Source organism: Oncorhynchus mykiss, chromosome 22 (assembly GCF_013265735.2).
Source record: "Oncorhynchus mykiss isolate Arlee chromosome 22, USDA_OmykA_1.1, whole genome shotgun sequence".
NCBI lineage: Eukaryota > Metazoa > Chordata > Actinopteri > Salmoniformes > Salmonidae > Oncorhynchus > Oncorhynchus mykiss.
Genome location: NC_048586.1, coordinates 36,137,771 through 36,161,729, shown reverse-complemented (window position 1 = coordinate 36,161,729; position 23,959 = coordinate 36,137,771). Strand labels below are relative to the sequence as shown.

General features: G+C 43.6%; 1 protein-coding gene across 21 annotated transcripts in view; it reads left to right on the top strand.

The window, feature by feature from the left end:
• LOC110502096 (CLIP-associating protein 1-B) overlaps nucleotides 1-23,959 on the top strand; it is a 122,083-nt gene that overhangs the window by 66,400 nt on the left and 31,724 nt on the right. For 14 of the 21 annotated variants that reach the window (XM_036959192.1, XM_036959195.1, XM_036959183.1 and 11 more), the window contains 12 exons: nucleotides 16,469-16,692; nucleotides 16,780-16,872; nucleotides 17,018-17,163; nucleotides 18,012-18,147; nucleotides 18,498-18,568; nucleotides 18,682-18,741; nucleotides 19,177-19,254; nucleotides 19,768-19,935; nucleotides 20,541-20,587; nucleotides 20,901-21,074; nucleotides 22,314-22,340; nucleotides 23,563-23,670. In XM_036959192.1, coding sequence (XP_036815087.1) covers nucleotides 16,469-16,692; nucleotides 16,780-16,872; nucleotides 17,018-17,163; nucleotides 18,012-18,147; nucleotides 18,498-18,568; nucleotides 18,682-18,741; nucleotides 19,177-19,254; nucleotides 19,768-19,935; nucleotides 20,541-20,587; nucleotides 20,901-21,074; nucleotides 22,314-22,340; nucleotides 23,563-23,670 — 1,332 coding nt within the window. The remainder of the gene's footprint in view (nucleotides 1-16,468; nucleotides 16,693-16,779; nucleotides 16,873-17,017; nucleotides 17,164-18,011; nucleotides 18,148-18,497; nucleotides 18,569-18,681; nucleotides 18,742-19,176; nucleotides 19,255-19,767; nucleotides 19,936-20,540; nucleotides 20,588-20,900; nucleotides 21,075-22,313; nucleotides 22,341-23,562; nucleotides 23,671-23,959) is intronic. The other 7 variants (XM_036959185.1, XM_036959194.1, XM_036959182.1 and 4 more) reach the window with 1 other exon arrangement.

Here is a 23,959-nt window from a genome sequence, read left to right as displayed (position 1 = left end):
AGATGAGTTTATTTAAATATATCTAGCCACAGCAGCGAAAGAGAAAGGGGGAGCAGGGACAAACTTTATTTTGTTAGCTTAAGCTTTTAAAGAGTTAGCTATCGTTTTTATAATAAGTGTATGGCTTACTTTACTAGACAGAGAAAAGGCTGAATCCCGGGTGTGAGGTAGGGATGCATAAGGGACAGAATGGAGCAGAGGAAAGGAAAGCGCCAGGAGGGGAGATGGAGGTGCACAAAGGAGAGAGGGGAGCAGAGTGGAACAGAGGAAAGGAGATAAAGGGCCATAAAGGGAGATGGAAGGAGAAAAGGAGAGAGGAGTAAGGCCAAGTGCGCACCACCGGCAATCCGGATGGGATTTAACCTTTCTGATCTCCCCATCCCGGATCCGGGTTCGTGAATACAGACTCAAGCTCATTACCATAACGCAACGTTAACTATTCATGAAAATCGCAAATGAAATGAAATAAATATGCTAGCTCTCAAGCTTAGCCTTTTGTTAACAACACTGTCATCTCAGATTTTCAAAATATGCTTCTCAACCATTGCAAAACAAGCATTTGTGTAACAGTATTGATGGCTAACGTAGCATTTAGCATTAGCATTCAGCTGGCAACATTTACACAAAAAAACAGAAAAGCATTCAAAAAAATCATTTACCTTTGAAGAACTTCAGATGTTTTCAATGAGGAGACTCTCAGATAGCAAATGTTCAGTTTTTCCTGAAAGATTATTTGTTTAGGACAAATCGCTCCGTTTTCTGCGTCACGTTTAGCTATGAAAAAACCCCTGTATCCAGGATTGTGTAAATCTATCAGCAAGCTCATTAGCATAACACAACGTTAACTATTTATGAAAATCGCAAATGAAATGAAATAAATATGCCATCTCTCAAGCTTAGCCTTTTGTAAACAACACTGTCATCTCAGATTTTCAAAATATGCTTCTCAACCATAGGAAAACAATCATTTGTGTAAAAGTAGCTAGCTAGAGTTAGCATTTCGCGTTAGCATTTAGCGTTAGCATTAGCGTTAGCATCCAGCACGCAACATTAACAAAAACATAAAAGCCTTCAAATAAAATCATTTACCTTTGAAGAACTTCTGATGTTTTCAATGAGGATACTCTCAGTTAGATAGCAGATGCTCAGTTTTTCCAAAAAGATTCCTTGTGTATTAGAAATACCTCCGTTTTATACATCACATTTGGCTACCAAAAAAAATCCATAAATTCAGTCCTCAAAACGCAAACTTTTTTCCAAATTAACTCCATAATATCGACTGAAAACATGGCAAACGTTGTTTAGAATCAATCCTCAAGGTGTTTTTCACATATCTCTTCATTGATACATCGTTCTTGGAAAAATGCTTTCTCTCCTGAATCCCAGGAGAAAATGCCCGCACCTGAAGATTACGCACAAATTTAGACAAAGGACACCGGGCGGACCTCTGGAAAATGTAGTCTCTTATGGCCAATCTTCCAATGATATGCCTACAAATACGTCACAATGCTGCTAAGACCTTGGGCGAACGACAGAAAGTGTAGGCTCATTCCTTGCGCAATCACAGCCATATAAGGAGAGAATGGAAAACAGAGCTTCAGAAATTCTGCTAATTCCTGGGTGATGCATCATCTTGGTTTCGCCTGTAGAATGAGTTCTGGGGCACTTACAGACAAAATCTTTGCAGATTCTGAAACTTCAGAGTGTTTTCTTTCCAAAACTGTCAAGAATATGCATAGTCGAGCATCTTTTCGTGACAAAATATCGCGCTTAAAACGGGAACGTTTTTTATCCAAAAATGAAATAGCGCCCCTAGAGCTCTAAGAGGTTAAAGTGGTTTACAATTTACAGACTGAAGCCGTGGCTTTATAATACGCCACATGGTTAGTCAAATATCCTTTAATTAATCTAAGGGCTAAAAATGCATATTTAGTCTATACTAGTCTACAGCATTATGTGTTTATTTCTGAGCCAACTCCACCAGGACCTCGATGACCCAATGGGTCTGGAGGGAGAGGAGGCCAGGTGGAGAAGACCAAGACCAGGGAACAGTTCTGGGTTTGGTTCAGAGAGGAGGTAAAACATTTGTTTTCAAATGCTGTGATGAAAACAATGTTACATCACGTGTGTTGGATAAATTAAAACTAACAGCTATTTATCACTTATTTTCTATTTTGTGCTGTAATTTAGTCATGGATCCATATCTTGTTGGCCTCCAGGACAGCCTAAACCGGAGGTTCCAAAACCTGGAGATTCTGGGGGCCTTCAGTATGTTGGGACCTCAGGCTGCATAAGGATAAACACCTTTAACCTGACCCTCCTCTCCAGGCAGTTCTTGCAAGCGTCAGAGGCTGCTGTGCTACAAGAGTGGCCCTCTTACAAGCAACGTGCTAGTTGGAAAATTGAAGGTATGGCATGTTGCCCAACCCTTTTTCCTGTTGAACTACCACTATTGGCTCTTCTTTAATCTTGTACATATTTTAGTTGTTCATGTATTTCAGGGATTGGACCAGCTGACAGCAATGACAAAGCTGGCCTCGCAGTTTGGTGAGTGAGGGCAGTCTACCCCTGCCTTAGTCAGCTGGCAGCGATCGCACTGACTATACTAGTGTCTTCCGCTAATTGTGAGGGACTTCTCTGCAATGAAACAAGAACATTTAAATGTGAAAGTACATCCTCTTTGTCCCTCTCTCTTCTCTTATTATTCTTTCTGTTATTGCAGGTCAAAACAGACTTGAGGAACAGACTGCAGGGAGAGCATCTATCCACCTGCATGCAGCTCTCCATCAATGGCCCTCTCATCAAGGAGCTCAATTACAGGAGGGCGTTGGAAATCTTTTTCCAAAAGCCCAGAAGAATAAAGTGCTCTGACAAGGGCTGTAAACTATGTTAGAACTAGGTTTTTGTCAGAACCTGGAAAGAGATTTCCAACACCCTTCTTTTGTGATGGACATGAATTAGTGGACTAATTCATGTTCAGTCTCATGTTCCTCTGTTCTGTCCAGATAAACTTTGTTTTATTTCAGAAAGGTCTCTGTTGTGTTTCTTTAGATAGCTGCAGCACTCAACTTTAGATCGCATCCTGTATACAATAATAATTTTACCAATATGTTATTGAACTCATTTCTGGGGGTGGAAATTATATTTTAGATGGTTTATTTGAGTTTTTTCCTTTTAAAAAGTCACAAGAACCAAGCTTTTCAGTACTTATACATATTTTGTTTTGGGGGGAGGACACTGGAACCCACCAAAATAGGGGGGACCCTCACCCCCGCTAACTTTCCCCCAAAGCTAACACATTTTCCAGAGGAAACACTGATGCGCACACACACTCTTGGATGGTTGAGCGGTAGGGTGACTGGACTGACTGGTTTGTGACTGACAGGGCAGCAGCAGCTCTCTCTGACACACACATCGCACACAAAACACACACACATTATTAATAATGTACCTTTAGGAAACCATTGCAGTCACTGTGGCAGAGTATCATTCCAGTGCTGGTCACTGGGGCAGAGTATCATTCCAGTGCTGGTCACTGGGGCAGAGTATCATTCCAGCGCTGGTCACTGGGGCAGAGTATCATTCCAGTGCTGGTCACTGGGGCAGAGTATCATTCCAGTGCTGGTCACTGGGGCAGAGTATCATTCCAGTGCTGGTCACTGGGGCAGAGTATCATTCCAGTGCTGGTCACTGGGGCAGAGTATCATTCCAGTGCTGGTCACTGTGGCAGAGTATCATTCCAGTGCTGGTCACTGGGGCAGAGTATCATTCCAGTGCTGGTCACTGTGGCAGAGTATCATTCCAGTGCTGGTCACTGGGGCAGAGTATCATTCCAGTGCTGGTCACTGTGGCAGAGTAGGGCTGGTGACAGGGTGTACTTAACTTGACCCTGGACAGCTGTGTGTGTGAAGGATGGACATAACACCAGAGGCCTGGTAAGAATAACCTTTACCCATTCATCCACTTGCAAACATTAAGGCCAAATGCCAGAGCTAGATATGTAATGGAAGCTAAGGGCTACTGTAATACCAAGCAGTAGCCTACTTGTCCAAGGGGATAGTAGGGAGTTAAACGACAGTGATGCAGTATAAAGCTCTGTTAATTCAAACTAACAATTTATGGTTTGTACAGATGTAGCATCTTAATTTGATCACCCACTACAGGACATTTAAAACTTGTAGGAGTAATTGATGTTTAAAAAGGCTTTGGAAGTTTCAGACTTTATTTTCCCTTAGAAAAAAATTATCAACCCCTACAAAAATGTCCATTAATTATAATTCACATGTCAGGATTATTTTCCTCCTGTAGCAAACTGGCTAATATTAAGATCCTACATCTGTACACTCTCAATGACTCCGCATCACATCTCCATCACTGTTGTTGGGAAATGTGATACATAAATACAGACATGAATGTTGTTGATTAGATAAGAAGATAAAAAAAATGTTTGTTTTTATTAGATGGATATTGAATGATGTAAGATGTTTTTGATTAGAGGGACAGAGAGACTGAAATCAGTGACGATAAACAAACTCTCTGACTGTCCCTTTTGTCCACTTCTAACTTTGTCCATGAGGATGCCAACCAAGTGTATTTTGTGAATAGCTGTCTGCCCACATGGACCTAGTAATGAATGGATGTCTTTGAGGTGTGTGTTAGGGTGTGCAGGACCTTCTTGCCCGGGCATGGGTGGCTCTGCCAAAGCTTTACTGAAGGTTTGCCACCCATCAGGAAAAAAACATTCCGTGCATGCTACCAACTGGCTTTTTATTTGGCCTACTAATCTGTTCTTCAGAGAGTTTTTGTCATTCACGTGTGTTGTTGAACATGGTTGATTTTCTCAATTTCGCTCAGCTTCAGCACGGTGTTTATGTGATGGGGGTGTGGGCCCACCACATATTCCACGTTCCCCAGCTCACGCGTGAGAAAACATCTCAAATGCTAAACAAGCCTTTGCTTTATGCTAGTACAGTTCTAACTGTAGCAGTCAAAGCTCTCTCTCTCTGTTCTCACTCTGCCTGCTTTTTTATTTATATATTTAACCTTTATTCAACTAGGCAAGTCAGTTAAGAACAAATTCTTATTTTCAATGACGGCCTTGTTCAGGGGCAGAACAACAGATTTTCACCTTGTCAGCTCGGGATTCGATCTTGCAACCTTTCCGTTATTAGTCCAACGCTCTAACCACTAGGCTACCTGCCGCCCCTTTGAATGAAGACATTGAGATAAAACTGTCCGGTTTGAGTGTTTGTTGCAGCTCGTTCCTGCTCAGAGGAAATGGTTTCAGATACGACCTCATTTCCTTCTCTCAGCTCTCTCTCCCATCAGAACTAAATGAAGCCCTGAGTCAGGCACATTAACTATTGGAGCTCTGAGACAGACACGTTAACTGCCTGTTGAATGTCATTATACCATGGCAATGTTGAATACACCTTTCTGATTGGTTTGAAGGACATTCTAGAGCATGCATTATTTTTCTATAACGCACAGTATATTTGCACAATAGAATTCAATGGCTAAAATGAATACAAAATTGTCTACACTGAGTGTACTAAACGTTAAGAACACCCGCTCTTTCCATGACCGACTGACCAGGTGAATCCAGATGAAAGCTATGATCCCTTATAGATGTCACTTGTTAAATCCACTTCAATCAGTGTACATGAAGGGGAGGGATTTTTATGCCTTGAGACAATTGAGACAGATTGTGTATGTGTGTTCCTAATGTTTTGTACACTCAGTGTGTGTGTGTGTGTATATATGTGTATATATATATATATATATATATATATATATATATATATATATATATATATATATATATATATATATATATATATATATATTTTTTTTTTTTTTTTAAAACAGCAACAATACAATGCAGATGGGTGTTTTGGTCAGTGGGTATGTGTATATTATAGAAATATTTTTAAACAGCTACAATACATAGACAATGCAGATGGGTGTTTTGGTCAGTGGGTGTGCTTGCCCTGAGATGCCAGCAAAAGGGATTTTCCAAGGGCGGGAAAACCAAGCATGGAAGTGAGGGCAACCATAACGACCAGGACCAGCCCACCGCTCACAGCATGAAACCAAACCAACAAATAGAAATAGTGAAACGCAAAACAGACAATAACTCCACCCTCACCCCTGATTGGAGGACCTCACATTTATACTGTACATTTGTGTACACAATAATTCCAACACTCATCAATTCCACCCTTCAGACAGGCACAGATCAACCCATCTTTCCCAGTAAATAATACTTCTACCATTTCTTCTCCCAATACACCCCTCCATTCTCCTATGGTGTCTCACTAGGGACTTGAACCTCCTTATCTGCAACATTTCAGAGTACATGGCCATTAAGGCCAGATTGTTCTTCAATATGTTCAAACTTTCATAGATGACCAGCAGGGTCAAATAATAATCACAGTGGTTGTAGAGGGTGCAACAGGTCAGCACCTCAGGAGTAAATGTCAGTTGGCTTTTCATAGCCGATCATTCAGAGGCTGAAACAGCAGGTGAAGTAGAGAGAGCGAGAGGGAGAGAAACGAAAACAGCATGTGCGGGACAAATTAACACGTCCAGTGAATAGGTCTGGGTTCCATAGCCGCAGGCAGATCAGTTGAAACTGGAGCAGCAGCACGGCCAGGTGGACAGGGACAGCCAGGAGTCATCAGGCCAGGTAGTCCTGAGGCATGATTCTAGGGCTCAGGTCAGCCAGGAGGGGAGGGAGAGAGAATTCGAGGGAGCATACTTAAATTCACACAGGACACCAGATAAGAAAGGAGAATTACACCAGATATAAGACTGACCCTAGCCCCCCGACACAGACTATTGCAGCATAGATATCAGTTCAGACATTGAAAATCTGTTCCCAACTATCTTGAATTTTATGCAGCATAGTTGTCAACTCTCTTGATGTAAGTAAAACTTTGATTTATATTAGTAATTTTAAGCCATTTATGATTTTGAATTGGTGTCAGACAAACCATAATTGCCTTTCCCATTGTTGTGGCAGAGCTGCCATGAGTAGGTTATAATTTTGTATTCGCACACTCTAGGAGCTCAGATGTTTCGACGTCGAAACGTTGGTAATTCCATTTTTGCATCTGAGCTCCTAGAGTGTAGGGCTCTCTTTTAGTTTCTAGTTTTCTACTCCGCTAGCCAGCACCTCGCCTAAATAGGTGTGTGTTTCTTTTTCTTCTATATCATTTTGTATTCAGCATACATCTCCATATGCCCAGATTAATTGGTTGTTTACAATGTCATTCATAAACATCATACCTTTCTTATACATTCTCTCCAATAAAATTGTCTTATCTTCTATCAGTACATATTGTTTGCTGTAATATATATTCTGGAGGATAAAATTGGATAGTTTAATAATAATAATACAAATAATACTTTACTTTGCTGCCCTTGCTACAGCCATAAGAGTACCACTGAGAAAGTGAATATCCATCACTGTCTGTCTTGCCATAGACGCGGGGATATCTCAAAGTTCTATCAGTGTTCAATTAACTGACATTGTCCTTCAGCCTGCTGGGTGGGTTTCCTCACTGACAGATGGCTGCTGTCTTTTATCTCAACCCTTTGATTGGCTCTTCATTAAGAACTAACTATATGCTCCTCTAGAGAGACATAGAGAGACTACTGAGGAGCTGACCTGTTTGTTTAGTTATAATGAAGTCGTATAGAAACATACTTTCCCCCCTCTGAAACAGCCCAGAGCCCGGGTCTCAGCTGTGTGTGTCTATGCTGTGATAACATTTCCCCAAATATTTTTTTTGTTTATGGCATTTTACAACTACCTGTGTTTTTTCCCCTTTCAGATCTGGCCTTTATTGTCCCATTTGTCACAGCAGCAAAGTCTTGACTCTGAACCCAAACATTTAGGGTGAGTCCCACATGGCATCCTATTCATCGTATGCACTACAGTTGACCATATGGCCCTGTTCAAAAGTAGTGCACTATATAGGGACAGATGTTGTTGTGCTGCTTGACCTAGGCTTTATATCTTGTTTGTTATAGGATTTTTACAAACGTCATGGCTCAGAATAAACCGACTGTCTAGAGTTGAAGACATAACTAAGTGTCTGACTGAAGCACTTCCACTAACCTTCACTGTTAGGATGCTGCTGCAGGGTCTGTTCTAAATCCCCAGTCTGTCTGTCTACCTCTGTCCTTTCATACTTTGATGAATAGGTTAGGCCTAACTCCTGACAGTACACTTGATGCTGCAGGCTTTCACTTTGTTTTGCCTTCACCAGAGGGGGATTTAGTACTTTATGGTGAGAGCCAGACCATTACTTTACCACATTCTTGCCTTTGTTTACAACACTCAACATTCACCTAACACTTGGCCACACTTAATACTGACTCTTTGCTTATTTTCAGTCTCTGATTTCTGTCTGCTCACCCTGGCAAACATGGAGCCAGTCGCCACTGCCCGTAAAGTATGAGAGATCCCACTGGTATGGTGGCTCCTTAGGGACACACTTTCCCCTCTGTGTGTAAAATATTTTTGCTTTGTTGGCTGTCTTATTACGTAGCAAAGCAGATCAGTTTTAATTAACAGAGCCTTTCAAGCACTGTGGAAAGATCGGCTTTTCATCCTACATTCAGTAATCAGAGATCTCTCATTTAAAAGCCTGAAGAGCGTAGCTGACTGACCAGGTAGATGATCTTTGACCCTCCTTGACACATGAGCAATCAATGGGAAGAGAGTCTTGAACCTGATCTGCCACTTAAGCCTTTCTATGGTTATTTTACCATGGCAACAGGGAACTCCTCCCATAGCGGGCTGTCAAGGAACGATACCAAGTAAGCGTGAGCTCTCTTTCTCTCCTTTTCCCAACGTTAGATTCGCATGGATTTAAATCCTTTAGGGATTATAGGGAAGCAGAACATTGTCAAATGCTTTAGTAATGGTTATTATTATTCAGCGCGCGCGCCTGTGTGTGTCCGCCTGTGCGTGTCCGCCTGTGTGTGCACATGCGTGTGTCTCAGAGTGAGCGAGGGATGGGGTGGGTGTTTTATCTGAGCGGTCCCTGTTTGCTCTTATAGGCATCAGCATAATGAGAGATCACTAATGACATTGTGCTGAACATTAGCCTAGCCTGAAGCCCTCAGACTTATGTAAACTGCTGACTGGAGTGACAGGCTCACAGACAGACAGACCAGGACAGTGCTGGAGGAACTAGTTGTTGAAAACAGAATGACACTCAGTGCAGCAATGCTCTTCCCCCCAGCCTTAGACAGATCTGGTACCAGGCTATCTCCCCCCAGATCAGCTGGGTACTCAGAACCCCTGGAGCCTGAATCAGGAGAAACTTGCATGGAAGGAACTAAAGAAAATACTTTGTCAGAGTCCATTCTTTCTCACCCTCCAGTTTAGAGCGGACATGAGAAAAGCATCGCCTGAGCCTAAGAAATCCACAAAATATAAATCTGTGGCCCAGGGATTACCAGTGCTGCCTGCCACGCAGTTAGGATGCTGCAGAATGTGGAGTGAAATGAGGACTCATCTGCTCTGCAGCCACTTGCGCATGCAGCACACACAGGTTTATTGGGATAAATCTTGTCCTGGAGACAGAGCTGAGCAATTTCCACTAGATGGGCCAATTTCAAAGTCAAAATTGTTCTTAAAGGAAAGATCCACCCAAAACCACCAATTTCTATCATTTACAATGTTAAATAACAGTAAATCTGTTGCAGCTCAAGTCGACTACAAAACTCACAATGCAATGCTTTCTCTATTGCTCGTTAGCAAACATAGCTACATACATTAATACAAAAGTCAATATCAGCATATGAAGTAGCTAGTTAGTTGTGAAATCGCCTAAACAAACTGCACTATCAATTTAGGTGTCTACAATCTCACCATGTTCAAACTGCAGATTGATGTGCCTTGCAGAGTGGAGTCTGACATTCTCAACGGCACTATGCAACGCATCCTGGACTGAAGAGGCTGACAAATAGGAGAAATGTGGTGGACCCTCTGTTAAATTACACATTTCTCGAGGTAGGAATATCGCAGAAATATGATCATTGGCTCATTTGGGAGAAGACAACCTCCAGCGTTATGACATTGGCCAGTATTGAAATGTATAATGGATGTTTTCGCAATCTAAAAGGTGTTTTCGCAATCTCACTTCCAATGTCGTGAGAGCAGCTTTATTGCAATGCTACGTCATACCGGGCAAAACGTCTGTCCGCGTGAACGGCAATAGCTCAGATACACCACAAATATTTACCCTGGTAAACAATATAACATTGCTCATAAATGCACCAAAACAATATACAAATCAGAATGGGTTAATCTTTCCTTTAATTTAAGGTTAGGCATGTGGTTGGCAGATTTGGTGACTTTGTGGCTGTGCCAGCTAGTGACGACCCTGCAGAGCTGCCTCCAGTACACGAGTCATCCCAATAAATGCCAACCTGTGCAGCACACAGGGTACTTCAGCATCTAGTGGACAGATTAGGTAGTGTAGTGTGTATTCTGTTAATGGCATTCTTCCCTAGTAAATTTTGATGGTGGTTTTGTTAGTAAGTGTTTGTCCTTATAGTAATCCTGAAACCGCAACAATGACCCTTGGTGATATTCCATATACTGAGAAATGCATTAAGTGACTGTTCTGTTCCTGTTCCCCAGAGATACAGACATCCTCTCCATCCATCCATCCACCCATCCATTTTTTGTTTCTCTGTTCTCTCCTTGATCTTTGAGTTTGGCAGTGCAGTGCATCATTTCAGTAACATTCCTGAAGCCTGACCTACTACTGAGTACTGACCTATATCAGTTCTGCTGTGCTGTCACGTATGGCTTCTTTTCTCTTCCATGTACTTGTCTAGCTCTAGCTAGCAGTTTCCTACATAATATTGCTTTATAGAGCAACTCTAGCAGCAGTCAGAAAGTGGTTAATGGCTTTTAGTTGGAGAGAGAATCTGTGGCGGTTGGGGGACACTTGAACTGTTAAACTTCCTGAAGGATGTAGACTACAGTCAGACAACTTCCTGTGAACTAGATAGAGCCATACAATGATGTGAATGTCTCTATGGGGCAGACAATGCAGTTTCACTTTCACCAGCAGAGGGCGCCAGAGAGGACAACCTCTCCATGACATCACCTATATTATTCCTCTTCTATCATCAAGGACAAGTCACTGATGGTCTTACCTGTCTTTCCCTACCAACCCTCCATACTAGAGGTTGACCGATTAATCGGAGTGGCCGATTAATTAGGGCTGATTTGAAGTTTTCAAAACACTCGGAAATCAGTATTTTTTGACATTTTTTTTTTTACACCTTTATTTAACTAGGCAAGTCAGTTAAGAACACATTCTTATTTTCAATGACGGCCTAGGAACGGTGGGTTAACTGCCTTGTTCAGGGGCAGAACGACAGATTTTTTAACTCGTCAGCTCGGGGATTCAATCTTGAAACCTTATGGTTAACCAGTCCAACGCTCTGACCACATGCTTTACATTGCACTCCACGAGGAGCCTGCCTGTTACGCGAATGCAGTAAGAAGCCACGGTAATTTGCTAGCTAGCATTAAACTTATCTTATAAAAACAATCAATCAATCATAATCACTAGTTATAACTACACATGGTTGATGATATTACTAGTTTATCTAGCGTCTCCTGCATTGCATATAATCGATGCGGCGAAAAAGGACTGTTGCTCCAACGTGTACCTAACCATAAACATCCATGCCTTTCTTAAAATCAATACACAAGTATATATTTTCAAACCTGCATATTTAGTTAATATTGCCTGCTAACATTAATTTATTTTAAGTAGAAAAATTGTGTCACTTCTCTTGCAACAGAGTCAGGATATATGCAGCAGTTTGGGCTGCCTGGCTCGTTGCAAACTGTGTGAAGACTATTTCTTCCTAACAAAGACAGCCAACTTCGCCAAACGGGGTAATGATTTAACAAAAGCACATTTGCGACTGTACCTAACCATAAACATCAATGCCTTTCTTAAAATCAATACACAGAAGTATATATTTTTAAACCTGCATATTTAGCTAAAAGAAATCCAGGTTAGCAGAAAATATTAACCAGGTGAAATTGTGTCACTTCTCTTGCGTTCATTGCACGCAGAGTCAGGGTATATGCAACAGTTTGGGCCGCCTGGCTCGTTGCGAACTAATTTGCCAGAATTGTACGTAATTATGACATAACATTGAAGGTTATGAAATGTAACAAGAATATTTAGACTTAGGGATGCCACCTGTTAGATAAAATACAGAACGGTTTCGTATTTCACTGATATAATAAACCTCTTGTTTTTGAGATGACAGTTTCCGGATTCAACCATATTAATGACCTAAGGCTCGTATTTCTGTGTGTTATGTTATAATTAAGTCTATGATTTGATAGAGCAGTCTGATTGAGCGATGGTAGGCACCAGCAGGCTCGAAAGCATTCATTCAAACAGCACTTTCGTGCGTTTTGCCAGCAGCTCTTCGAAATGCTTCCTCCCCTTGCTCTGAATGGGTAACGCTGCTTCGAGGGTGGCTGTTGTCGATGTGTCCCTGGTTCGAGCCCAGGTAGGGGCGAGGAGAGGGACGGAAGCTATACTGTTACACTGGCAATACTAAAGTGCCTATAAGAACATCCAATAGTCAAAGGGATATGAAATACGAATCGTATAGCGAGAAATAGTCCTATAATTCCTATAATAACTACAATCTAAAACTTCTTACATGGGAATATTGAAGACTCATGTTAAAAGGAACCACCAGCTTTCATGTGTTCTCATGTTCTGAGCAAGGAACTGAAACGTTAGCTTTCCTACATGGCACATATTGCACTTTTACTTTCTTCTCCAACACTTTGTTTTTACATTATTTAAACCAAATTGAACATGTTTCATTATTTATTTGAGGCTAAATTGATTTTATTGATGTATTATATTAAGTTAAAATAAGTGTTCATTCAGTATCGTTGTAATTGTCATTATTACAAATAAAAAAATGAATCGGTATCGACTTTTTTTGGTCCTCCAATAATCGGTATCGGCGCTGAAAAATCATAATCGGTCGACCTCTACTCCACACAGTCATTGACCAGTGTCCATGACTTTGAGCATTCAGCTCAAGAAATAGGTCATATAATGCATAGTCACATAGTAGCCTACATGTAGAACAGGACAGTCCAGCTTACAGTAATCATATCACTAGGCAGAGCAGGCTGAGGGCAGAGCAGGCTGAGGGCAGAGCAGGCTGAGGGCAGAGCAGGCTGAGGGCAGAGCAGGCTGAGGGCAGAGCAGGCTGAGGGCAGAGCAGGCTGAGGGCAGAGCAGGCTGAGGGCAGAGCAGGCTGAGGGCAGAGCAGGCTGAAGGCAGAGCAGGCTGAGGGCAGAGCAGGCTGAGGGCAGAGCAGGCTGAGGGCAGAGCAGGCTGAAGGCAGAGCAGGCTGAGGGCAGAGCAGGCTGAGGGCAGAGCAGGCTGAAGGCAGAGCAGGCTGCATGTGATGGAGTTAGATGATGATGTGGATTACTAACACGACCCCTCTGCCACAGGCTACAGACACACAGCTAACGACCTAACTACTGCCCCCAGGGAGGACGGGTGTGTGTGTGTGTGTGTGTGTGTGTGTGTGTGTGTGTGTGTGTGTGTGTGTGTGTGTGTGTGTGTGTGTGTGTGTCCGTCCATCCGCCCGCTATGTTAATGGCTCCCTATGTGTGTATAAATCAGCTCAAGACATTTTTGTGTCAGTGTTTGATTAAGTGCTGCTGTAACTGCTGCAATCAATAAACTGAAGGTAAATAGTCTCTGTTTAGAGATGGTATTTGGGAGGGTTCTCTGAACATTATTATGGAGTTTGTCTCAGGCTATTCTTTCAGTGCTCTAAGACCATAGATATAGAACAGTTCTATCTATCTTGTTCTAACTATGTCTGAAAATCTCTGTGTCATTTAACGATCAGGGAAAAACTGATTTGAAGTTGTTCGATTAATGAGATGGATGCTGTTGAATAAAGTTGACATTTCCTCCTAGTAAAGGATTGAGCCATCCCACATGCTGCAGTCTCCTCCCTGTCTCTCTGGTACCTTGATGCTGCTAGCCTCAGTGCAAAGCAAATGGAACGTCAGTAAGATAGATGCTGTTGGATGAGCCTTTTCACATGCATTTCACAGGCTGCAGTCCCGTCTCTGTTTCTTTGGTACAATAATGCTAACCTCAGTCATCACTGAGACTATTGTCTCACAGTGATAATGCTAACCTCAGTCATCACTGAGACTATTGTCTCACAGTGACAATGCTAACCTCAGTCATCACTGAGACTATTGTCTCACAGTGACAATGCTAACCTCAGTCATCACTGAGACTGTTCTCTCACAGTGATAATGCTAACCTCAGTCATCACTGTATTGACTATTGTCTCACAGTGATAATGCTAACCTCAGTCATCACTGAGACTATTGTCTCACAGTGACAATGCTAACCTCAGTCATCACTGAGACTGTTCTCTCACAGTGATAATGCTAACCTCAGTCATCACTGAGACTGTTGTCTCACAGTGATAATGCTAACCTCAGTCATCACTGAGACTGTTGTCTCACAGTGATAATGCTAGCCCCCACACGCGACACCTAAATAACTAACACTACACTAGAGAGCTAAGGGGCCATAACTTTACTCTCGATCAGTGTAATAAAGCACTGCTGTGTGAGTATGCATACGAACATGAGAGGGATGTTTTCTAAAACCAGTATGTGCTTTATGTTTTCTTGTATATAAACTAAGGGTAGATGGATGCTAGAGCAGGGAGACTCCAGGCAAACTATGTTTAATATCAGCAGCTTGCACGAGGCAAAGCATAATTGATTTTCTGCTTTTGTTATGTTGGAACAAAGGCTTTCTTAACTCTGGGTGGGTGAGCTAGTGACGGTTTTCACTGAGATAGTTTGACAGCATGCTAGACAGGCTCCAGGGGGAAATGAAGCCAACACAATGTTGAGGTATGCTAGTGTTATGGTGTGACGTGCCGTAAAAATAGGAATTCATTTACATACGTATTCATACATATGAATATGCGTAATGCAGTGTAAGTAACAGTAGTGGGACTATAAACTGTGTTTTTTATCCTGGGCCAATGACCACCAGGCTAGGTTCCTTTTGTTTTTTCCTCCAGCAACACCCTGAATAAACAAGGATTGATCAGAGGTGACATCACAGGTGCTGGCCCCTCCCCTCCCTCTGTGGTGAACAACCAATGTCCCTAAGGACATGTCACACCAGGCTGGCAATGCAGGAACTGCCAGCATCCTCCTGCTACACACACACACACACACACCACTGTGTTTGACAGCTAACCCTTGGACAGAAGGGTTTAAGGGGGAAGCTGGTCTAGCACTGTCATCACAGAGCTGCACAAGCACCCTCACAAAGGCACGCGTCACAGACACACACACACACACACACACACACTGCTGATGCAGAAGCGTGGTGAGGAAATACTTTAGAGCGCGTGCTATAGATCATGATGCTGAGGAAGCTGGTGTGTAAGAAGATCTGTGCCTGTAAGAACCAGATGCTATTTATAATATATTCTCTTGACGTGGTGTGTCTCTCTCTCTCTCTATTCCTCTCACACTACCTACCGACATCTCTCCCGATGTTTTCTTTTCCTCCTCTCTTTTCCCCAATTGATCTGCCTTTCTCAAATTCTTCTCTCTCTCGCTCTCTCTCTCTCTCTCTCTTAGTAGATATATACTGGTTTGATGGTAATTACAGGTTAGCAGTCTGGTGGAGGAATGGAGTGTTGTGAGGAGGATGAGTGGGGGAAGACAGCTGTGAACGGGGCGTTTCTCTCCGTGTGCCTGCCTGTTGCTTTGTTTATGGAGATATCGGTCTGGTTGTCTGAATGGTGACTTGTTTTGCTGTCTTTCATAATTACCACTGACGTTACTATGGTGTTTGGGACACAACCTTTGAACAGGCTCTGATTCGCTATTTTTATTGTATGAATCCCTCCTAAGAATTTTTTTTTTTTTATGGTGTGCAGTTTGTCTTCCTGCTGAGGAGTACATTACTGTTCTCTCACGTAGCTTTCTGGGAAATAATGTTGGCTCCAGGCATCTCTCCAGGATCATATTTTCTCTTCGTTCATAATCCCTCGTGTAAACCGGAAAACTGTAGAGGTGACAGAACGGATTGTATTCGTGTAACAGTGACAATCCAGATTAAATGAGCTAGCTACACCCAGCATGGCAGATGGGTGGGTTACAACACCCACACACTCACCCCCAAACAACAGGGTCGAGCTTAGTAGGCAGGAAACAGAAGTGAAACTGGAACATACTAGGCTAGGTGTCCAATATAAAATGCTTGTTTTTGTTTCCCTAAGGTGTGTCCTAATGAACATGGTGGTTACCAATGCAGAAATTATATAACTTAAAACTGGACTAACGCCACTTCTCTCCTCTCTCCCCTGGCAGATAAGAACTTTGATGATGAGGACTCTGTGGATGGGGGCCGGTCCTGCTCCTCCGCATCGTCCTCCAAGGCGCCCCCCACTGGTAGGAGGACTGTAGCTGCAGCTTCTGTCCGCAGGCCCAGCTCTGCCACCGGATCCGGCAAGATCTCTGCTAAAGATGCTGCTGCAGGAGCAGTAGATGAGGAGGACTTCATCAAGGCTTTTGAAGAGGTTCCTACTATCCAGGTAACATGCACAGATAGGGGTTCTGTGTGTGTGTTTACAGTATAAATTGCTATCAACCCCAGTCTGACTCCTGTCTCTCCTCTCCAGATCCACTCCAACAGAGAGATGGAGGAGAACCTCTCCAAGGTCCGGGAGGTTCTGTCTGACGACAAAAACGACTGGGAGCACCGAGTCATCGCTGTAAGGACCACAACCACTAATGATCAATGTCTGCATGACCATCTCAGCACCTTGTACTGTATATTCTGGCTTTGTTGACAGTAGTAGCCTATAAACAGTCAGAAACTACTGTTGTAGCGTAAACGTTTGTGTTTCCTCTGTCTAGCTGAAGAAGGTGCGTTCTCTGCTCCTGGCTGGAGCGCTGGAGTATGAGAGTTTCCCTCAGCAGCTCCGTCTGCTGGAGGCCCCTCTGAAGCTGTCGGCTAAAGACCTGAGGTCCCAGGTGGTACGAGAGGCCTGCATCACACTGGGGTAAGGACCTGCAGACACGCAAACCAGCTTTCAACCTCTCTCTTCCACTTCTATGCCAAGTAGAGTTATCTACACTGTTGAGTGAACTATATGTTCCAAAAGCTGCTATCTCAGAGTGGTTGAGTAAGGCTGACCAGAGGCCGTGGTTAGATATGTAGCAGCTCTGTGAAATGACACAGTAAAGTGGCAACATTAAAGGGAGGGAAGCTCCTCGTCCCACCTGGCCCAGTTTGTAAATCAACCTGATCTTTAAATGTGTATCTTGACTAGAGGTCGATCGATTTAATCGGAATGGCCGATGAGTTAAGAACACATACTTATTTTCAATGACTGCCTAGGAACTGTGGGCTAACTGCCTTGTTCAGGGGCAGAACGACAGGTTTTCACCTTGTCAGCTCAGGGGTTCCAATCTTGCAACCGCACAGTCCAACGCTCTAACCATTGCACTCCACGAGTAGCCTGCCTGTTACGCGAATACAGTAGAAGCCAAGATAAATTGCTAGCTAGCATTAAACTTATCTTATAAAAACTATCAATCATAATCACTAGCCAGGCTGGGCCTGGCTCCCAAGTGGGTAGGTCGATGCACTCCCAGGTCCACCCATGGCTGTACCCCTCCCCAGTCATGTGAAATCCGTAGATTAGGACCTAATTAATTTATTTCAATTGTCTGATTTCCTTATATGAACTGTAACTCACTAAAATCTTTGAAATTGTTGCATGTTGCATTTATATTCTTGTTCAGTATTAGTTCCAGTACGTTAAATCAAATGTTTCTGAGGAGATTTAACATCTTTGATTGATATTGATTTGCTGTATGTGTTCAATCTCTCCCCTCACCTCTTCAGATACTTGTCCACGCTAATGGGCAACAAGTTTGACCACTGTGCAGAGACCCTGATGCCCACACTGCTCAACCTGGTGCCCAACAGTGCCAAGGTGATGGCCACGTCTGGCATGGCAGCCATACGTCTCATCCTCAGGGTGAGTACTGCACACAAACTGTATATGCAGACATTCATATACCGTACGTCAGGGGTTGAATCACCTTGGATGAATGGGATTCATGCATTAGCTACTGTGTCAAACAGAAAATTTATCATTTCCTGATGTATGTATTACTCAGTATGACTGATATCTGGTTGATGTATTTATTACTCAGTATGACTGATATCTGGTTGATGTATTTATTACTCAGTATGACTGATATCTGGTTGATGTATTTATTACTCAGTATGACTGATATCTGGTTGTGAAATGTGTTGTTAAGACACTGGGAGGTGGAAAATAACCTGTATCTGAAGACCTGTGGGACCTCCTCCTCTTTCTTCCAGCATACACACTACTCACGTCTCATCCCAATCATCACTAGTAACTGCACGTCCAAATCAGTGGCCGTCAGACGGTAAAGACTCAAATATCCTCTGTGAAATCATTTGGTGTGAACATCTTCTATCTTTCCCTGAGGTTTCCCTTATACATGTGTTAACTCTCATCACGTCTCCTCTCTCTCTCCAGGCGCAGTTATGAGTTCCTAGAGCTGTTATTACTGGAGTGGCAGACACACACACTGGAGAGGTAAACACACACCCTTTCAGGATAAACTCTGCATGCTAATGCTGTATTTATCCAGGACATAAAAACTAACAACTGATGATCTCTGGTCTTTGCTGGTTAAATTGATGATTCTGGAGGCCTGGAGTGAGCCATCACCATCAGACTCTCCACGAAGCATCCCCCATGGTTGCCACGACAACCTTGCAGAGAGTTTAAAAAGCATGTAGAAAGCGTGCTGTATGGTCACTTTCCACCCGTAGAGGAGAGTGGAGGATAGCAGAAGAGCGGTGGGATAGTAGAGTGAGAGAGAGAAGAAAGGAGTATTAACAGAAGTCTCGGGGGGAGAGAGAGGGGGGGGGTGAGGAAGACTGCGTGACCTCTCTGTTGGTGTAGTTTTGGTTTCCTGGCTGCTGTACCTGAAGTTGTCTCTGTCATGTTTGCCTACTTTCCCACCAGGCACGTGGCTATTCTGACGGAGACCATCAAGAAAGGGATCCATGATGCCGACTCAGAGGCCAGGTCCGTGGCCAGAAAGTAAGTTCTGTTTTTATGGTTGTTTATTTGGTAAATTTGTCTGAATTTGTCCTCAGTAAAACAATGAATTGGTCTTTGCAGTTTGTAAAAAGTAATATATTGCTTTATGATTTCATGACTGACAGTATGGATGACAATATGGAATAAAATGACATCTCTCGGTGTCTCTTATTTTACTACGAATATAAATTCCTCCGGGCATTGTCTCATACAGTATGTAACTTTCCCTCCGGTAACCTATCAGAGGTATGTGGGTCGCAGGTAGCTTAGTGGTAGGAGCATTGGACCAGTAACTGATTGCTGGTTCGAATCCCAGAGCCAACAAGGCTCTGTCAATGTGCCCTTGAGCAAGGCACTTAACCCTAATTGCTCCTGTAAGTCGCTCTTGATAAGTTTGTCTGCTAAATGACTAAAATGTAAACGTTTTAGAAAATGTGTGCTGACAGTTCTGTTCATGTACTGATATGAGGGGCTGTGACCTTCTCCACCCCCTCCTTCCTCCCTCACCCATAGGTGTTATTGGGGTTTCCATGGCCACTACAGCCGGGAAGCGGAGCATCTTTTCCAGGCCCTGGAGTCGACCTATCAGAAGGCTCTCCAGTCTCACCTGAAAAGTTCTGACAGCGTTGTGTCCCTCCACCAATCAGACCGCTCATCCTCCTCCTCTCAGGAGAGCCTCAAGTAAGATACCTCTCCCTCTATCCCTCCCTCCTTCCCTCATCCCTGTTTACTTTCATCCCTTCATCCATCCACCCCTCCTTCCCTCATCCCTGTTTACTTTCATCCCTTCATCCATCCACCCCTCCTTCCCTCCCCAAGTCAGACTGCTCATCTTCCTCCTTTCAGAAGAGCATCAACACACCACTCCATCCCTTACCTTCCCCTTCCCCCCATCCCTTCCTCTCTATTTATCCCTTCATATGATTGATGATGATGTGGAAAAATGTATCATTGATTTGAACACACCACTAATGGATCTGTCTGCCTCATGGACACACTGAGGTAGATTGTATCGGTTGATCCAGTTTAACGACTGGACAGAGTGAGCTAATCTTCCTCTTCATCCTCATTGTCAGAGGGGTCTGAGCCCTGAACTGGTGTCCAGACCTTTATCTTTTATAATGTCACTGGCAGTTTGAATCATGTTTTCCCGTACATCGTCCCAGGGGTCTGAGCCCTGGCCTATGACATCGTTTTGTCTTGTTTTTGGTAGTGTGAAGTATAGGGATACTGAGCTGTTAATAACTCCAATAACTCCATAATGGTGTGTCCTTCTCTCTCCTCAGCCGGCCCCTGTCTGTCAAGAGTGTCATAGGAGGCGACATGAAAAGGGGTAAGACTACTAGCTGCTACAGTATTCATTTCTCAACACGTGTTGTTTATTTCTTGCCACCTCTTTCTATTTGTGGGTTATGTCAGGTGTCTCTTGCAAATCCGATTATAATTTTTTCCTCTGTGAGACTAAATACAGACTAATGAAATGTATAATGTGTTGGTATGATATGTTGATATTTCAACCTCTCCCGTTCTCCCCCTCTCCCTGTCTCCCCCTCTCCCTGTCTCTCCCTGTCTCCCCCTCTCCCTGTCTCTCCCTGTCTCTCCCTGTCTCTCCCTGTCTCCCGCTCTCCCTGTCTCCCCGATGGCAGGGAAGATGGTGAGTTCCAGGGTGAACACTAACCCCGGCGGTTCTCTTCAGCGTTCCCGTAGTGACATCGACGTGAACGCTGCGGCCAGCGCCAAATCCTGTCTGGTCACCGTGCCCTCCGCTTCTCCCTTCAGCTCAGCCGCTACTCTGCCCCCAGGCTCCTACGCCTCTCTAGGTAAATCAGACACACACTAGGAATGATATCATGATATTTCTTTGGATATCCAGATAGTCGAAATACATGCTTACATTTTTTTTAAATGGAGTGCTCTTCTGGTTTCGGCGGGTGGGGGAGGGGCGGGAGAAGAGCAGAGGCCGGTGTGGGTGACAGTCAGTGTGTGGCACGGATGGAGAGAGAGAGAGACACAAAGTAGTCAAACCGACTCGCGCTAGTCAGTTCAGGAAGAGTCATTTCTCAAAGTTACCACCATGTCTTAATTACATTATTCTGTATAAATTAAAATCTGAAAAACACTGGTGTGTAGATATTAATTCATGTGAGGGTTGTAAGTAATACATCATTAAGCTGTATAGAAACATGAAACAGACAACAAGGCCAAAATGTGCAGATAGACAGGCTCCAAAGTTTTGTATGTAAACTAATTAAACTAAAGATGTCAAATGACTGCCTATAATCACTCTGATTTGACGACTGACCGTTATATAAATATTCAAGTCCTTGATAAATAATGATGAAAAACTCTCCACGTACCTCCCAAATTTGGGCAATTTGATACTGAGGAGTCCTGCAATCCAGTTGCTGTCCCTCTGTTCTTTCCCTAACGCGTCCCTGTGGAGTGTACTGCTTACTGTCCATTACTAATGAGACGTCTTTCTCCCACCCACCTCTCTCTTTCTCTCTCTCTCTCTCTCTCTCTCTCTCCCCCTCTTTTTTTCTCCCTTTCTCTCTCTCTTGCTCTATTTCTCTCTCTCTCTCTCTCTCTCTCTCTCTCCCTCTCTCTCTCTCTCTCTCTCTCTCTCTCTTTCTCTCCCTCTCTCTCTCTCTCTCTCTCTATTTCTCTCTCTCTCTCTCTATTTCTCTCTCTATTTCTCTCTCTTGCTCTATTTCTCTCTCTCCCTCTCTCTCTCTCTCTCTCCCCCTCTCTCTCTCTCTTTCTCTCTCTCCCTCTCTCTCTCTCTCTCTCTCTCTCTATTTCTCTCTCTTGCTCTATTTCTCTCTCTTTATCTCTCTCTCTCTCTCTCTCTCCCTCTCTCTCTCTCTCCCCCTCTCTCTCTCTCTCTCTCTCTCTCTCTCTCTCTCTCTCTCTCTCTCTCTCTCTCTCTCGCTCTCTCGCTCTCTCTCTCTCTCTCTCTCTCTCTCTCTCTCTCGCTCTCTCTCCTGGCTAACTGGTACTAATGTTTAATTCTATAACTCTCTTCACCCGACGCCCCCGCTTTGATTTATGCCCAAAAGATGGCACACCTGGTAAAATTAATACGGGTAAGATCTGTGTGTGTTTGTGTGTTCTGCGTCTGTCGGGGACAGTCAAAGGTTCGGCTGAGCCCCCCCCGTCCCCCCCCCCCCCCCCCCCTTTACATTTAGTTTATTAGGGATTAGCGAAGGGCAAGCACTCTGTTTTATGTATGTAAAGGTGAATGTTGCATGCAGTGAAACTCACCCACCCTTTGGTCTCTGTCTGTGTGTAAGTGGTCTGTGTTAAGGGGTCAGAGGTCGCTGAGGTTTAGTGTTGCCTGCCTTTCAAGGTGATCCTCTACCTGTTGGTACTCTTCTAATTATCTAGATATCACTTAAAGAAAGGCCTTTCCCGATCCTGTAATGTAATGCACTCTCTGACTGAGTAGGACCTCGCTTATCAAACATCTTCCAATGAATATAAGGTCACTGCTTCTACCCACATTCTATTAAACAGTGTGTGAAGGCTGGTAATAAGACTCGTTGTTGGCCGAGGCAGGGTTTCCCCCTGGCTGCATGTTTTGGTTTTTGTCCCAGCACTACACAGCTGATTCAAATAACCAACTCATCATCAAGCTTTGACTATTTGAATCAGCTGTGTAGTGCTAGGACAAAAAACAAGACGTGCACCCGGGGGGGGGGGGCACCAGGACCGACTTGGGGAAACCCTGGGCTAAGGTGCTACTTAATCTAGGGCCAGGTCCCAGCTGTTGTGGAAAGAGATATTCTCAATGTGTGGTGGTTGTGAGTGCATGTGTGTCTGTGTATCTAAAATTGGAGCGGTTTGCTGGAAAAATGTAAGAATACCTTTTTGATAATACAGTCCAAAATTAGCAGACATCTGAACGCCCCAATCTCTTTCTCAGCATCAGTCAATGTGCTGTCCCAGCTCTTAGGAACATTACTTGGCTGGATTGCAAATATGACAATGCCAATTTATTTGCGATTTTGCAAATAAACTGAAGAGTAGTTTAACATACTGTAAAGAAAGTTGTGTTATCTTGATGTTGCTTTAGACAAACGTTTCCCAGATCCAATGCATTTCTTTGTGGGAATGTGTAGAAATATTCAGTATGTTTGTCTGTGTTTCAGAACCGCCCCCCCCATCCAGATCTTTTGTCTGTTTAAAGCAGTTTCTTTGTTTTGTGTCGTGGTGAACTGTGGTACACAACTGCTTGGATACAGTATCATTTGTAGTGTAGTGGCTTCAACTCTCTTACTAACTCCCTGTGTGTTTTGTTTTCTACAGGTCGTGTGCGTACGAGGAGGACAAGCGCTGGCAGTGCCGTCGGAGCCAGCGCTACTGTGACTGACAGCAGGGGGCGCAGCCGAGCCAAAATGGTATCCCAGTCCCAGCGTGAGTACACACACACACACACACACACACACACACACACACACACACACACACACACACACACACACACACACACAGCAAAATAACCCAAGACCGATTTCATTCCCTCACAGCACACTGTCTGAACTCAGGGAAGCTGTCCACAATGTCATCTCCAGTCTCTCTCCTTCTCATGTAAACCCCCAGTATGACCTTTGCAAGTCCGTTAAGAACAAATTATTATTTACAATGACGGCCTAGGAACAGTGCCTGTCGTTCTGCCTTGTTAAGGGGCAGAACGACAGATTTT